Raw genomic sequence first — 14,578 nt, 5'->3', positions numbered from 1 at the left:
TTCCCCTCTTGTTCCAAGTCCAATATTCTCTCTTTACTAGTTCAATGTCAGCGTTCTTTTGATGAGGTGTTGCTTTGTCGACATTATGCACCCCAATCCTAACACAACATACATTTCAAACCCTTATATTACATATAGGCTAGTTACATACGCTACATAGCACTGCAAACAGAAGACATCTGAGAATCCAGCGGAAGCAGTGTCGCCATGAATTTTATATTTTCGCCAGATCTACGGCGTTGTGGGACGTTGGACTAGAAGGCGCGAATGAAAGCAAAGGGAAATACGAGATTGAGAATCATATTCTACTTGAGTCCCAACCGGCTACTCCGGGTGGGCTGTACCCAGATTTATATGTATATGTCTAACTTACTAGATGAAATGGAACAAATCGTACGTTGTCTCCACTCGAGGCTCGTCCTCGTGATGTTAGGTTAGGGGAGGTAACTACCGAGCAAGCTGGTTCTCCAACTTTTGAACCAAGGGGCGAGCTAAATGGGGGTTTCTGATTGGTCTAACAGTTTCTGGGTCAAATTCATTTTCATTAGACATTACGCTACATTTGTGGCAATCTAGTCTCTTCTGGCTTGCGCGTAATGCTCAAGATCCATCTGGAGTTCTACCCCTCAAAACCAAGCACTGCGGGGAAGGCGGAGGGAGGGAAGCCGTAATTACGCCCCGGGTCGGCGAACCCAAGCCTGCTTCGCCGAGTCAAGAGCCCACTTAACCGTCGTCGTTCATCTTGGAATAATGAAAATCTTGCAATGAAAGTACCAACAGCTATGGCTGATACGCAAGAAAATTGTCGCAAATGCGCTTTCTGTGAGAGGCGCTTCGATAAATTAGAACATCTCAAACGGCATCAACGATCCCGTATGACGTATTCATCCCAATGTCTGTCTGTGAGCTGATCATATATCTGCAGACACTGGTGAAAAGCCCTTTAAATGCCCAAACTGCAATCAACAGTATGCCCGAAGGTAAGGAGAAAGAGAGTCATCTCCACGGGAGGACTCACCCCGTCTGACATAGTTTGATGCACAGTGATGTTTTAGCTAGACATATGCAGAATCATCCAAAAAGAATATACAGGAGAAAAGGAACCAAAGGTACCCCTCGTGTCCGGACGGATGAAACAATCCCCAAGAATCGCGCAACGCAAGAATCAACAACATCAACATCAGCTGGTTTGCTCCGATCGGAGGAGTCGGATTCGCACCAAATCATAATGATGCCGTCAACTACTGCAAACGACGTCCCCATGGAGTCCCCCGATCCGACAATTAGAAGTCGTTCAACGCGTCAAAATAACCAATCCGCCATCTCGAATAGTCATCTCGAACACCCAAGGGATTCACCCATCCAGGCGATCCCACTCGATATCTCGGCCTGGAATGGGAGTTCCACGACGACTCAGCCCAGCGTCCCCCCTCCACTCGTGCAGGTAACTGATAGCCCCAGTACGGATCAACTTTCTGCTCACAATTCTTCATCCTCGTTCCAACCGACCCTGAGTGGCCCATGGGTATTAGACTCGTGGCTGCTGCCGACCCCAACTTATAGCCAACCTCACTTGAGCGAGGGCAATTTTGAATCCGAATCCAACGGAAACATCTCTTTCGATCTGCTGAATTCTTCTTCTCTCCAGTATTCAGAGAACTATCTGCGGGGAGATTCGGACTGCCGTTCTCGACCGCTCATAGCCGAGTCCGAGTCATTAAAGCGCATCGAGAAGATGTGGTTCGGCAAAGCAACCACAGTGACGCAGCGACTCGCCCATAGCCTATGGGATGTGGTCGCGGAGCACCAGGCCGACAATATCTTCTCAGAAGTGGCGGTACATCCCTTCTTCCCGGTCACTACCTCTATGCGGGGTCCCAGTGCAAGTCACACCAAATGGAAAATTCACCCCGAATGTCAGGAGAAATTAGTGGCATTTTATAATCAAACGCACGCCACATTAGGGGCTCCTCTGTTTTCTGGACCGGATGCCTCGTTATCACCGTCGTGTGCTGGTCATTTACCGCTCCCTCCCGTAGAAATCCTCGAACTCAGCCTGGAGTTCTTCTTCCGACATGTCTACCCTTCACTTCCGTTCATACATAGGCCTACCTTTGATGTGTCACAAACGTCGCCGAGTTTACTTCTACCGATGATCTTGATTGGATACTCAATCCTCGATCCTCGGGGTTCCCGGGTGTTAGTTTTACACTGTCGTATCGTAAGTTTTTTCCGTGAGATGGAACAGCCAACCCTTCAGCGGAACTAACCAGTAGCAGGCCCTTCTTGAGAAATGTCGACAAGATTTAGCTACCAAAGCTCGGGGAGGGTTTACGCCAGCCGGATTTGTTCGTTCGGTTGCTTCTTCCATGCTAGTTTTGTATCTTAACCTTGATAAAGAAGTAACGTTCTACCTAGCCATAGGGAGCATAGTTTCTATGAGTTGGTTAACATGGAGTTCAGAACAATGACGAAGGCGCCGCTTTGATGCTCTGTTCGCAAACCTTACATGTATGTATACGAATCAAGCCTTGAGGGAGAAAATCGACTTGAAAAAACCCGACTGACAATTTCATGTAGATCGCCGAGAGACAGGGATTATATGAGAACCAGAGTAGCAGGGATCAAATTGCTTCAATACTTTCCAAAACTTCGAACAATGAAGAATTTTGGAAGATCTGGGCAAGGGTCGAATCAGTGAAACGGTAAGACGGATGATTCCTTTTTTTGGTTCTATCCCAGTACAAAAATTGACGGCTTGTCCAATCTTGCAGCTTAATATTATGTCTCGTGCGAATAGATGCGGCGTATGCCCGCTTACTAGGAACCGGGGGAGTCATCGACCCGAACCAAGTCAACGTCATGCTTCATTTCAGCAATATTCTCTTCGATTCGCCAACCGCCTCCAGCTTCTCTGACGATATGCAGAAGACGATGGCCATAGATACGCCTCTTATTCACATACGATATATCTCTGAATCACTACCACCGTCATCGATGATGAATGGCTTCCTGCTACAAACGATTTTAGATCACCTGTATCTCCCAATCGGAACCGCTCAGTTGAAAATCCTTCCTACCGCTGATGAAAACACGCTTGAAAATTGTAGTTTTGCGCCCGTCAATGTATATAATCAGGCGCTTGATGCGATGGATATTAGCAACCACCTCATTGCGATATCGGACAGTTATTCTAACATGCTTCGACCGATGGGAGACCCGGTTGCCGCTTTATCATGGAATTTCAATTGTATGGTCATCACCGCCCCAATAGAGCAGTTGGAGCTGTCAGTAGGCCGAAAGGGTTCTGCCGATGCCCCGAAAGCTTACACTGCTATTCGGACATGGTCGAATTCCCCCGCTGCCCGCCGGGCGGTTCTCCATGCAGCGCAGATCTATTGGATTTTCTCGTCGAATGCGTCTGGAGCATTCTCCCTGGCAGAAAGGACGTTGCTCCGCATCGAACATGCCATTTTCAGTGCTGGACTGGTTCTCGGATTATATGTTTCATCTGTGAGTGGAACGTCATCATTGTCACCAGCATCGTCGAACATGGACGGCCAATTGTCCAATGCATTCGAACTCTTACAAGAACTGGACTGGAAGGTTATTAAAGGAACCGGCCTTGTACCTGCAGTGACTGCTCCTCTGAATAACGATGCAACATCCCCCACCATCCAGTGAACAACAGTCCGGAAGCGCAAGCCATCCGGTTTCTTCAACAAGGAAAGCAGCTCCTATCTTTTAATGGCAAGGTCCAATTGCAAGGAGAGAATATGGCTCGAAAAGTACTCTTAGAGTATGCGTATCTTTTAGATCAGCTTGACGGACAGGGAGAGGTGGGTTCGGAGTACGCCAATTTGGCTCGAATAATTAGCGATGTTCTGTAATTGTAACTAGAACTGTTGTGGCGGGTCACTGATCAGCCTGCCATATATATTATTTACTGTATATAGTAGCTACAACCTGTAAATTTAGAATTGATCAGTAATAGCAGCAATCAGTTCCGCCGGATAGCATAACCTTTATCAAGTATTTCAAACCGAAGGCTTAACAACACATGTAGCAGGTAGCAAGGGATAAAGAAAATCAGAGGTTTCAAGTATTCAAATCTATTCCATAATATCATTGCTCGTTTAATTACATGCGAAATAGTGCTATTTGCTATATGGTCCCGTATTCATCTGCTACCAATGATAGGCTCTTGTAGTGAGTCTAGCGAACAAACATTTGCTATAGCCAATACATCTTTTATTATCATCTCTACTATTATTAGCCGCAACACTCATTGCAGAGACGCCAAAGTTTGATTTATTAAATAAAGGTAGCTTTATATCAGATAGGAAATGGGCTATTAGTGATAATATCTTTGAGAAAGAGAAGGATATTCTCTTTAGGTTTATTACTTAAAGGATTGAGTAGCTAAAGTATTCTATGGATGTATGTTCCAGATATAAGAGTTTTTAAGGAGAATCAGCTATTGTGAAAACAACACCAAAAGTAGCCATTCTATTATGCCATAACTATTTACATAATAATAGTGTCTGGGAGTTTTATGAGAAGCAGGCGAACCAGTAAGATATCCGCCCCACTAATTAGCGAAAAGCTGGGGAAGGCCAAATAGTATGGCCCAACTATAAATAAGAGTTTCTTTCCATTGCGTATCTTCTCACATCCAAATTTTGTCCGCAATATACTGTTTGACTACAATCATGGCTGCAATCTCTTCTGTAGAAAAATACAAACAGCCCAAAGTGGCCTTTGTGAGTGGTGCCAACGGCATCAGTGGATCTGCTATCGTGGAACACTTGATTCGGCAGCCAGCATCAGAATGGTTGGACGCATCTCTCTTCATCTATGCTTCAGGACTGATGATAACCCTCCCTCCCCCCCTAGGTCAAAGATCATAGTCACCTCTCGTCGTCCATTACCCAATTACTGGGCTGACGCGCGGATCGAATTCGTGGCGGTTGATTTCCTGGAACCGATCATGGACAACATCCAAAAGCTCACGCCAGTCTGCGCAGATGTGACACATACATTTTACACATCATATGTTCACTCTAATGACCTCAAGAGCTTGCCAGCCAAGAATGTTCCATTGTTCCAAAACTTTCTGGATGTTATCGATACTGTAGCTCCTAGATTACAACGTGTGTGTATTTATACGGGTGGAAAGGTATAACACTCACTCCAATCTGAATCACGTAATGACAAAGGGGCTTTTCTAACAGTGCGATTTTAGTACTATGGTCCCCATCTCGGATTCTTGAAAGCACCCGCTGAAGAAAGCCATCTTCGCTATGAGGATAACGGTGACAATTTCTATTATAACCAAGAGGACTATTTACGGGACGTTCAGGCCAAGCGAAATACCTGGACATGGAATGTAATCCGTCCCACAGGCATCATTGGATTCACTCCTCTCCGTAAGCTTTCTTTCCGTCTCTCGAAGCGGGTGATATGTATACCTACTAACAGCGAGCCACGGCTTAGCAAATGGGATGTCCGAAGCTTTCAACCTTGCGGTCTACTTTTTACTCTGTCGAGAATTGGACCAGCCACCTTTCTTTCCTGGAAACCCTTTTATGTGGAGCGGAGTGAGCCAAAAGTCATACTCCCCTAGTATTGCTGATCTTGCAGTTTATGTTTCCACCAACGATCACTGCGCCAATGAGGCTTTCAACCATGCTAATGGAGAAGTCATAGTTTGGAAGACTTTTTGGCCTAAGTTAGCGGGATACTGGGGAATGGAGGTTAGTATAATATACTCGCTGATTGATGGTCAGCGCACGGGTTAATCAGTGGTATCATCTTGTAGTGCCCGGAACCGAAGTTTGAAAATGTCAAACGAGATCCGCATGGTCTTCTCCTAGAATTTGATCTGGTAGAGTGGGCAAAGGATAAAAAGGAAGTATGGGATAGGGTGGTCGACAAATACGGCGGCAAGAAAGAGGCTTTCGAATGGACGGATTGGCGTTATTTGAATTGGACGGTGGGACGGGAGTGGACAACGCATGTTTCTTTGGAGAAGGCTCGGGAGTTTGGTTGGACCCGATTTGATGGGAATTATGCCTCGTTTGTGGCAACTTTTACCGTGTTGGAGCAAACCGGAGTCCTGCCCAAGCACGCCTGATTTCAATCGACTCGATCTGTATTCCATCGCTGAGCAGTGGCTACCTTGCTTGCGTTTGACACTTCCTTGAGGTCTATTTACTCTATATAGAAAGCCAATCCATATCTTTGATTTAAAAGCCAGATCCATTTTGCTGCATGGCCTAAGAAACATGAGACCAGCCAGCCTATGTCGTAGACTGTGGAGGTTCGCCCCACGAATACCCGTATGGGCGGCAGAATGTGTTCCCCGCTCATCAAGATCCCCAAATACTGCTTGCGCGGGGATTATTATAAAATTCCTCTGCCGCAGTTCAAAAGTATAAAATCATTGGGCAAAATGAGCATCCCGTCTACACAAAGAGCCGTTGTCGTCGAGACTCTGGGGGACCCGAGGTTCTGCAGCTCAAGACTGACTATCCGGTGCCTCGGATATCCGAGGGTCAGATCCTGGTGAAGAACAATATTTCCGGGATCAACTACATTGATACTAATTTCCGTTCTGGATTGTACCCGTCCCCTAAGCCGGAAGTTTTGGGCCGTGAAGCAGCAAGTGTCATTGTTGCCTTGGGTCCTGGCACGGAGCACCACGGTTTCAAAGTTGGGGACCGCGTTATCTGGAAGAATTCTACTTCCTATGCAGAGTACTCTGCGGTTCCTGCAATTAAGGCCGTAAAGATTCCCGATAATGTCTCTGACGAAGATGCGGTTGCCACTTCGATTAGTGGCTTGACCGCACTGGCTCTCATTATGGAGACGTACCCTGTTAAGAAAGGTGATATAATTCTAGTTCATGCGGCCGCGGGGAGCGTTGGTTTTCTGATGGTCCAGCTTCTGAAGCTGCTCGGAGCGGTTGTCATCGGTACGGCGGGGGGACGAGAAAAAGTCGACTTGGTGAAGAGCCTAGGTGCGGACCACGTCATTGACTATCGAAGCGAGGAAGACAAAGACTGGGTGAAGGCGGTCAAGAAAATTACGAATGGCCGTGGGGTTGATGCGGTCTATGATTCAGTCGGCAAAGATACGTGGGAGGGCAGTATTGACGCGGTCAAAAAGAAGGGGTTTATTGTCTGGTTTGGAAGTTCCAGTGGTCCAATTCCACCAATTCCACTCCCGTAAGTTTTGAGACTAGGATATATCTTTTGTGCAAAGAAGATATTCTCATGGTTGTTGATTTAGGCGCATCACTCCGAAGTGTATTGCAATTTGTCGTCCCAATTCAGGTTTATATACCGAAACACATGAGGAATACCAAGCTTACATGAATAATTTGTTTGAGCTTCTCGTGTCCGACAAGCTAAAAGTCAAGATCCACAAATTATATCAACTGGAAGAAATACAACAAGCCCATAAGGTGAATCCCCTCCCCCTCGACTGCCAAAAAATGATTTTTTTTGAGGAAAGAGAAAATCTAAAAATCCTAAAACAGGACCTCGAACGTCGAGGTACTATAGGTAAACTGCTATTGAAACTGTGAAAAACAAGAAAGTTAAAATACCGCCAAAACTGGGTTAATCGCCATGTCATCCTTTCAAAGACCGTCAATGCTGTCAATGCTGCCAAATATTGGAGAGCTATCAGAACTTGTCCTCGGAATCAGGTTGGATCACGTTGTTATTAGAAATATTAGCACAGAGAGACAAAATTTACGGAAAGATCAGGATGAAATCTATCATTATATATTCTTGATGCCTGGGCTCTCATTCTCATGTCTGGAAATAGATCCCTTGCCCACTTTATCACACATTAAATCTCTCTACGATCTTCGTAATTATGATTTGATCTCCCACAAGATATGACGTAGCTTCACTGCGCGAACCATCATGAAACAGACAAAGATATACAGTAGAACCAAGCTGATGGTCCATACCAAGCCAATTATTTGTATTGGTTTGCACGAGAAGGCTTTGCCAATCGCAAATGTCGCACTAATAAGCGCAGTATTCGGGAAGATGAACGAAAACCAGGTCATGGAAAATGTCATTCGATTTCGGCCGACGATAGCTGCTGCGTGGGAACATGTTGCAATGAAAAAGAAAAAGATCGCCGCCCTGTTTGATAAAAGAAAAAGGGAAGATTTAGCCATAAATCAGACTTTGTGAGAGTTTGCGGTGAAAATAGAGAAGATCATACCCCCAAAACCAGAGGGACACGAAATTTGCTAATAGTCTCACAATAGCAACGGCGGATGAATCCACGCCCATATATCCGGTATATATGTATTGTTGTGCATCAGCGGCCATACTCACCAGCGCCTCGGCCGTAAAAGCACTTGGTCCAATTGAGATAAACATCCCAGGACGAATATTATAGCTCGGAAGTTTATGTGTCATCAACCGGTAAATAAATGCAGAATATACCGTCAATGATACGAGATATCCAATCCCCTGAACAGTAAACCCAGCAACGACCACTAAAGCTGAGCGGAGCGGATCGAGGTATGGATATAAATTTCCTACGTATGGTCCAACAAGCAACATTGGATAGGCAGGGAAGATCCAAATTGGGGTCATCTCTGCGATAGCAAATGTCTGCGTGGTCCATCTAATATCCACAGTTCAGCTCTGGGATGGAGAGATGATCTATAAAAAAAACCACTCACAGCATGACATATATTCCTACCGATGTCGCAATCGCAAGAAAAATATCAACCCAGAATACAACAAACATGAGATTGGTGAGCCATTGTCCTGTTCTGTCCAGACCATACTGGGAGATGTTGATCAGGATCGTTTCAAAAGCAACCATTGCGGAGGGCACGAACAGGGATTCGGTAGGATGGAGGAAAGATTCCTTAAACAATCGCGGATAGTAGCAGAAACGAGTTATGAGAAGCGACCATGTCAGGACGTATGAAAATATGTTGAATAGCATTATCACGACGCCGATCGTAGTCAAGCTAGTGAATCTGTACGAATCCGGGACTACAAAACGTTAATGTAAGTTTTTATTGAATTTAAGAAGTCAATAATACACGCCATTATACAGGAGATTTGAGATCCCTCCGGTGGCCATCGTTAAGGTGAAAAATGACCATGTGAAGTATTTCAGGCGATCTTTCCAGCGACTTGATTCTTTCTCCATTGCTGCCATATGGTGAATGCAAGAGAGACCACAGCGGTTATTGTCAATGACATCTGTCGATGGCAATCGGTGAAGCCTCCGTACGTGGACCCTTCGGATTCCCGTCGTTTCCAAAATTTTAAGCGGCTCCCGAATTAGTATAAAATAAAATAATATATGAAAGTTAACCCGGTGTTTTACGAGTCAGATCAAAACGATCTTTAAAAAGAAATGCGGGCATCCAATGAGAAAACGCCCCCACATTGTGCAGATATCGACACGGCGAGGTTTTTGAGTTTTCGTTTAGCCCCAAATTCATAGTCTGATTAATTTGGGTGCCTGAGCTGCATTGCATGGTTTATGGAAATAATCATCGTAAGGCGGAATGGTCCGTGGCCATAGCTTACTAGGTTCCCCATTTTCTCTCCCTATGCTGGATGCACGCGGAGGTAGGGCAGGACATTCGGTGGTGGGATAGTATCAGCCGAAAAACCACCACAAAAAGGGGTGGGTATTAATATTGGCACTTATTCTGGCTGACAGGTGGACAGCGACGTCATGAATGACGACGCCAAAGAGGGAAGTCAAATTTTCCTGTATATAAGCCCGCAAAGGTGTCGGTCAGGAAGTAGCACTGGACTAGATTTTGTTTTCCACTTTTGTTACCAGCAAGCATCCTGAAGTCTTTTTCCCGAGTCACCATGTCTTCCGAACCGCTTGTTGTTGATGTGTACTTTTCATTTCGGAGTCCATACTCCTACTTAGCACTTCCACAGCTGGTATCGTGGAAATCCAAATATAAGAACCTGCAGTTGCGCATGCAACCTATTTTACCATTGTTGGTACGAAAGCCGGATTTTTTTGAAAAGGTCAATCCCAAGACCCATCTCTATATGAAGATTGATACGCGGCGGGTTGCCGACCAATTGGGGGTACCATTTAAATGGTTCAACCCTGATCCGGTCCCTTTGCACTTTGATGAAAACGGCATTCACAGAATGAATGAGCACCAGCCCTACATATATCGTTTGACCTATCTCGGCATTCTCGCAGAGGAGCAAGGGCATGGTTTGGAGTTTGCTGCGCAAGTTGCCCACAATATCTGGACATTAGATAACTGGGATCAGGGATCCCACTTAGCGGAAGCTGTTCAACGTGCGGGGCTGAATTTAGCAGAATTGGACCAGAAACTGGAACAGGATTGGTCAAGATTGGAAGCGTTGGAGAAGGAACATGTCAAAGCCCTGGACGCTGCGGGCCATTGGGGTGTTCCGACCTGCGTGTTTAATGGGGAACCCTTTTTCGGCCAAGACCGCCTTGAATTGCTCTTATGGCGTTTACGCCAACATGGTCTGGAAGAAGTATCTGATTCATAGTCGAAAACTGTAAAATTAGTGGAGAGGTGCCACGACATATCAAAAAGAGATTCGATATCACTTGCAAACCACAGGGCATGTTATTTTCCGTCTCTTTATGGGTAAGCCCAGAGAGCTCGAAACTTGAATATAAGAAGTTATATCATCAATGGCAATCCAAATTTGTGATTAGTGAAATAGCGATACTGTACTAGCCTATGAAATTCAGCTGTAAGGAAAAATCAAACCAACTGAAGCACTAGCGAACCTATTGAAGCCCAGTTTACACCACAAAATGAGGTCCCATGGCGTAGACCCAACATAACGAAGGAATATTGGCTATTATCAGCATATATGTCTTTTTCCAGTTTATCCAGCCCTGGCCCCTCATAAACGCGTACTCTATGACACCAACTCTGTGGTATTTACTCCTGAAACCAAGACTTTACACACCGTTCGAGTTCCTACGGACATTGTTCAAGAGTCGTTGAGATATATGCCTCAGAGCAGTAATACATTTAATGTATAGATAGATATGAATGTACAAACTCCATATAACAAAATATAATGGAATGAAAATCAACTTGACGATCGTCTTTGAGATGAAAGGTACCACCGATACAGCTTATGTTCTTCAGAGAGAAGCAAAGTCGCAATGGTTTGAGGACCAAGACGGATAAAGCTGGCACCCATCCACAGAAAACCCAGGTAAGACCCTCCTTACGATAGATGTCGCGAAACAGTCCAAGGAAACTAGACCAGGGGGATGCACTCACGATTCGAGTCTTGATCACATCCATAATCCACCAATTAGTAGAGAGGTTTCTGGGACGCTTTGAGTCCTTGTATCCTCTAATAGCGTCACGATCTCTAGACTCCAATAAGCTGATGAAAAACAACCACTTAGCTAGTGTAGGGACACACATACTGCTAATGCTTTCCTTTAGTGTCATGACATATAAAACATTGCAGTCGCAGTCCCTCTTCCTTAGTTTATTAGAACTATATCGAATATACATTACTATGATGACGGAGAATGTCATCCTTGGGATGTCATCTCCCATCGATATATACTCTAGTTTGCTCTTCACCTTCCAAGCTGCATGGTGTGGGGTGAATGAGATAATGCGAACCGCTCTTCATCAGCGATAGACATATATCTCGGTAAGGTGTCTTTTCTTTCTGTGATGGGTGATTTTTAGAATTAATATAGCGCCACAGACTATAACCAAAAGGAAGGAATGTGCATTAGATTACAGTTAGGATTCTTTTCATTGTCCTAAAGTGGAATTGGAAAGAATATAGGCATTCTGGTTAGGGAATGAAAATCTTAATCGGTAAGTGATACAACACGAATAGCGATCACACCTGAACAAGTAGTTGATAATTGGGACCCATTGTCTTCTAGGCTGGTCTATGCATGGGCAATGGTAGATCAAGAAATTAGCCTGCTCTATGATGAGTCTTTAAGCTTTCATACCTTCGAGTTTCACAAACCGCTGCCGGAGGATGATCGATTATGGTTTGCAGCAGATGCGCTCGAGTGGAAGAAAGTCATCTTACTCAATAACTGGAGCAGTCGAGACACGCTCATTGCACCGCAGCAAAGATCCCTCTGCGAATTATACCGTTTATTCCTGGAAAATAACATGGACAGCGCTGGTTGTTCCCTTCAGGCTATTCACTTGCGCCTCCTGCTGTATCCACTGCAAGCAATGGTGCACCAGGAAAGCCAGTTCCTTCTTCAATTCAACAATCATCGATCACCCACAAGTCTCCAAGACACTATGACCAGCGCAAGCTCGCTTCTACGGGTTCAAGAGGTTAATTCGCTTCTCGATAGGTGGTGGGCCTTGGCGGAAAGCTTTCCCGAAAGGGGCCTCAGGCAACGAATTATGTTAAACAACAGCCGGACCATTTACCACTTAATTTGCCTTAACCTCTTGATAAGAGTGACAAAATTAGAAAAGCTAGCTAGAGGAGTCTTCGGAGGTTCCATACCTCAGCGGGTGGCCCTCTGGCCCCTCCTCCCCGAGGGAGGCTTATTTTCACTGTGGTCAGACTCTTCGATTAATACGAATGATACCAAAATTCTTACGACCTGCATGGTGGTCTGCTGCGGTGTACCGAGTCGCGCTGGTGATGTGGGCTTACGCTATTTCTGCTCATTTCCGACCAGGGGATTCAAAAGGGGTTGGCCATTTTATTACTGGTCGGTACTCAACTGTTCTGATCGACTCATGGGCTCCAGAGAACCGGAAAATTCTGCTGTTTCGCCGATATGCAGTGGGAATGCCCATTCTGACCATGCAAGATTGTACGCGCCCGTGAGCTTAAATTGTCCCGTACGGGTGTTATCTGTCTTCATTGAAGCGGTCCGTGAAGTCCCAACATCGAGGTTCACCTGCGGAGTTTGAAGAAAATTAGAAGACTTGGCCACCAAATGGGAAGCCCTCATGACATGAATAGGTCGACTATTTGGAGGAAGCACGCAATCGCTGAAATCGTTGGAAAGGTCGATATAAATTAAACGGAGCTTGCCGTCATCCCGTCCTAGTTGCAGTGAAAGTAAGGTAGGATTGTTATTATAATAGCTTAACTCCTCAAATAGGATAGAACATTGTATATACTAGTGACGACCGACACTCTGAGGTGGGCATGTTACTTAACGGGAGGTTATGTAGTACCTAATAGAAGTTTTATTATTATTGTTAAAAGTCAGTCCATAATTAGTCTTTCCGGCAACGACAGACACGAGCGAAGGTCTTATTAGGATATAGGAGACATTCAAAGATCTCCCGCGAGTGGTTCTGATTTCCCGGGCACATATGTGGTGGGTTGATTTCCAATCAGCTTAGTCCACATCTCTGTTCCCACGATACATTGAGCATAGAGAGTCATGGTTTCTCCGACCAAGTGCGTGCTCCCAATGTCTCGTAAACGAACAATGACAGGAATTAAGTGCGTGTCCAGTATGGTAGCATACCTGGTACCAAAAATCCAAGGACTTTCAGAGGCGTGCTTATTGCGAATTACGGTTGCTTTGTCTAGTATTTCGCGTACTTGGTCTTCTTGTCCTTGAATATATTCCGGCGAAAAATTGTGCTCTTCTGGGTCGGTTATTCTATCAACAAAAAAAAAGAGAGGGTTAGTCTTGTCTGGAAGGATGCTTGCACCAGGATGAACTAACATGGATAGTTTATATTCCAGAGCACGATGGTAGTCTTCCGAGTTATAGGAACGGCTAAGCCTCTCCTGCGTCGTTTTAATTAAACCGGCGGCTCGCTCTGGACGCTTTGCAAATGTAATAACATGGAAGTTGAGACGATGAAGGGCATGAAGGAGACTTTTTATTTGGTCACGATAATCGATTGGCAATAGCTCCGGATAGAATTGACAGAGGTAATAAGAAATGTCGACGGATTCTCGCACCGGTTCGGAGAACATTATTGGATGAGTAAGAACGGGAACCTGGCCGAACTTCAGCTTTCATGTCTGATAAATGATGGATGACTGTTCTTACCTGGCCTTTTCGATTGATATGGCATAGGAACCATTCGTCAAGTTGCTCTCCATGTATGATATCAACTTCTTTTTGCTTGATCGTGATGTTAGGTTGTTGCGGGTGTTCCTCAGTCGAAATCAAAGTAAGACGAATCATGAGCGATCGGATTGACCAGGTATTCCGATACAGAACATAAGGTTCCTCTGACTGACCTGATTGCGCCATTCTGGTTATGACTTGGGGGGATTTATCTTGATGGTTTTCCACAATCAGGGGATAAAACTAATTTATAAACCAGAATCCGGATTGATTCGCCGTTGCTCGTTGAACAATGTACAAACTCAATCCACTTTGTCTTGTATCCATCTAGGTGGACATTGGTGGGGTGAATTTCCGCTTAGTAACACGACAATGTACACCATCTAGCCTGGAGGGTCTTCAAGGATCATGGGTCTCTCTGGGTTGTTCCTTTCCATTGGGTTCTCCCAGAACTAAAACCTATTATCACTTATCAGAGTGCTGGTAGAACGTCTTATTTTGT

The 14,578-nt window shown here is 45.0% G+C and overlaps 6 protein-coding genes across 6 annotated transcripts; 4 read left to right on the top strand and 2 right to left on the bottom strand.

Annotated features, from left to right (window-relative positions):
* Nucleotides 1-743: 743 nt before the first annotated feature.
* BGW36DRAFT_376654 (uncharacterized protein) lies at nucleotides 744-4,007 on the top strand. The gene is made up of 8 exons (XM_046215910.1): nucleotides 744-873; nucleotides 926-980; nucleotides 1,045-2,221; nucleotides 2,280-2,402; nucleotides 2,464-2,511; nucleotides 2,581-2,705; nucleotides 2,775-3,636; nucleotides 3,732-4,007. Exons 1-8 carry the CDS (start codon nucleotides 765-767, stop codon nucleotides 3,888-3,890), a joined length of 2,658 nt encoding a protein of 885 aa, XP_046073199.1. The 5' UTR covers nucleotides 744-764; the 3' UTR covers nucleotides 3,891-4,007.
* A 705-nt stretch (nucleotides 4,008-4,712) lies between these two features.
* Nucleotides 4,713-6,136, top strand: BGW36DRAFT_406639 (nucleoside-diphosphate-sugar epimerase GsfE; the record flags this gene model as incomplete). Its single annotated transcript, XM_046219007.1, has 5 exons — nucleotides 4,713-4,834; nucleotides 4,897-5,155; nucleotides 5,246-5,429; nucleotides 5,497-5,756; nucleotides 5,822-6,136. The coding sequence occupies 5 exons, from the start codon at nucleotides 4,713-4,715 to the stop codon at nucleotides 6,134-6,136; spliced, it is 1,140 nt and encodes a 379-aa protein (XP_046073198.1).
* A 362-nt stretch (nucleotides 6,137-6,498) lies between these two features.
* On the top strand, nucleotides 6,499-7,591 carry BGW36DRAFT_294711 (putative quinone oxidoreductase; the record flags this gene model as incomplete). The annotated part of the gene is made up of 3 exons (XM_046211122.1): nucleotides 6,499-7,229; nucleotides 7,294-7,468; nucleotides 7,544-7,591. Coding segments are annotated over 3 exons (954 nt in total), but the record flags the coding sequence as incomplete, so codon positions are not given.
* A 294-nt stretch (nucleotides 7,592-7,885) lies between these two features.
* BGW36DRAFT_396426 (voltage-dependent anion channel) lies at nucleotides 7,886-9,198 on the bottom strand (the record flags this gene model as incomplete). The annotated part of the gene is made up of 4 exons (XM_046218162.1): nucleotides 7,886-8,165; nucleotides 8,248-8,658; nucleotides 8,717-9,022; nucleotides 9,089-9,198. 4 exons carry the CDS (start codon nucleotides 9,196-9,198, stop codon nucleotides 7,886-7,888), a joined length of 1,107 nt encoding a protein of 368 aa, XP_046073196.1.
* Nucleotides 9,199-9,878: 680 nt separating this feature from the next.
* On the top strand, nucleotides 9,879-10,553 carry BGW36DRAFT_426423 (DSBA oxidoreductase; the record flags this gene model as incomplete). The annotated part of the gene is made up of 1 exon (XM_046220269.1): nucleotides 9,879-10,553. One exon carries the CDS (start codon nucleotides 9,879-9,881, stop codon nucleotides 10,551-10,553), a length of 675 nt encoding a protein of 224 aa, XP_046073195.1.
* A 2,766-nt stretch (nucleotides 10,554-13,319) lies between these two features.
* Nucleotides 13,320-14,262, bottom strand: BGW36DRAFT_426422 (uncharacterized protein; the record flags this gene model as incomplete). Its single annotated transcript, XM_046220268.1, has 2 exons — nucleotides 13,320-14,003; nucleotides 14,056-14,262. The coding sequence occupies 2 exons, from the start codon at nucleotides 14,260-14,262 to the stop codon at nucleotides 13,320-13,322; spliced, it is 891 nt and encodes a 296-aa protein (XP_046073194.1).
* Nucleotides 14,263-14,578: the final 316 nt, after the last annotated feature.

The sequence above is a fragment of the Talaromyces proteolyticus genome (assembly GCF_021365285.1).
Source record: "Talaromyces proteolyticus strain PMI_201 chromosome Unknown BGW36scaffold_5, whole genome shotgun sequence".
NCBI lineage: Eukaryota > Fungi > Ascomycota > Eurotiomycetes > Eurotiales > Trichocomaceae > Talaromyces > Talaromyces proteolyticus.
This window is presented reverse-complemented; position numbering and strand designations above follow the sequence as displayed.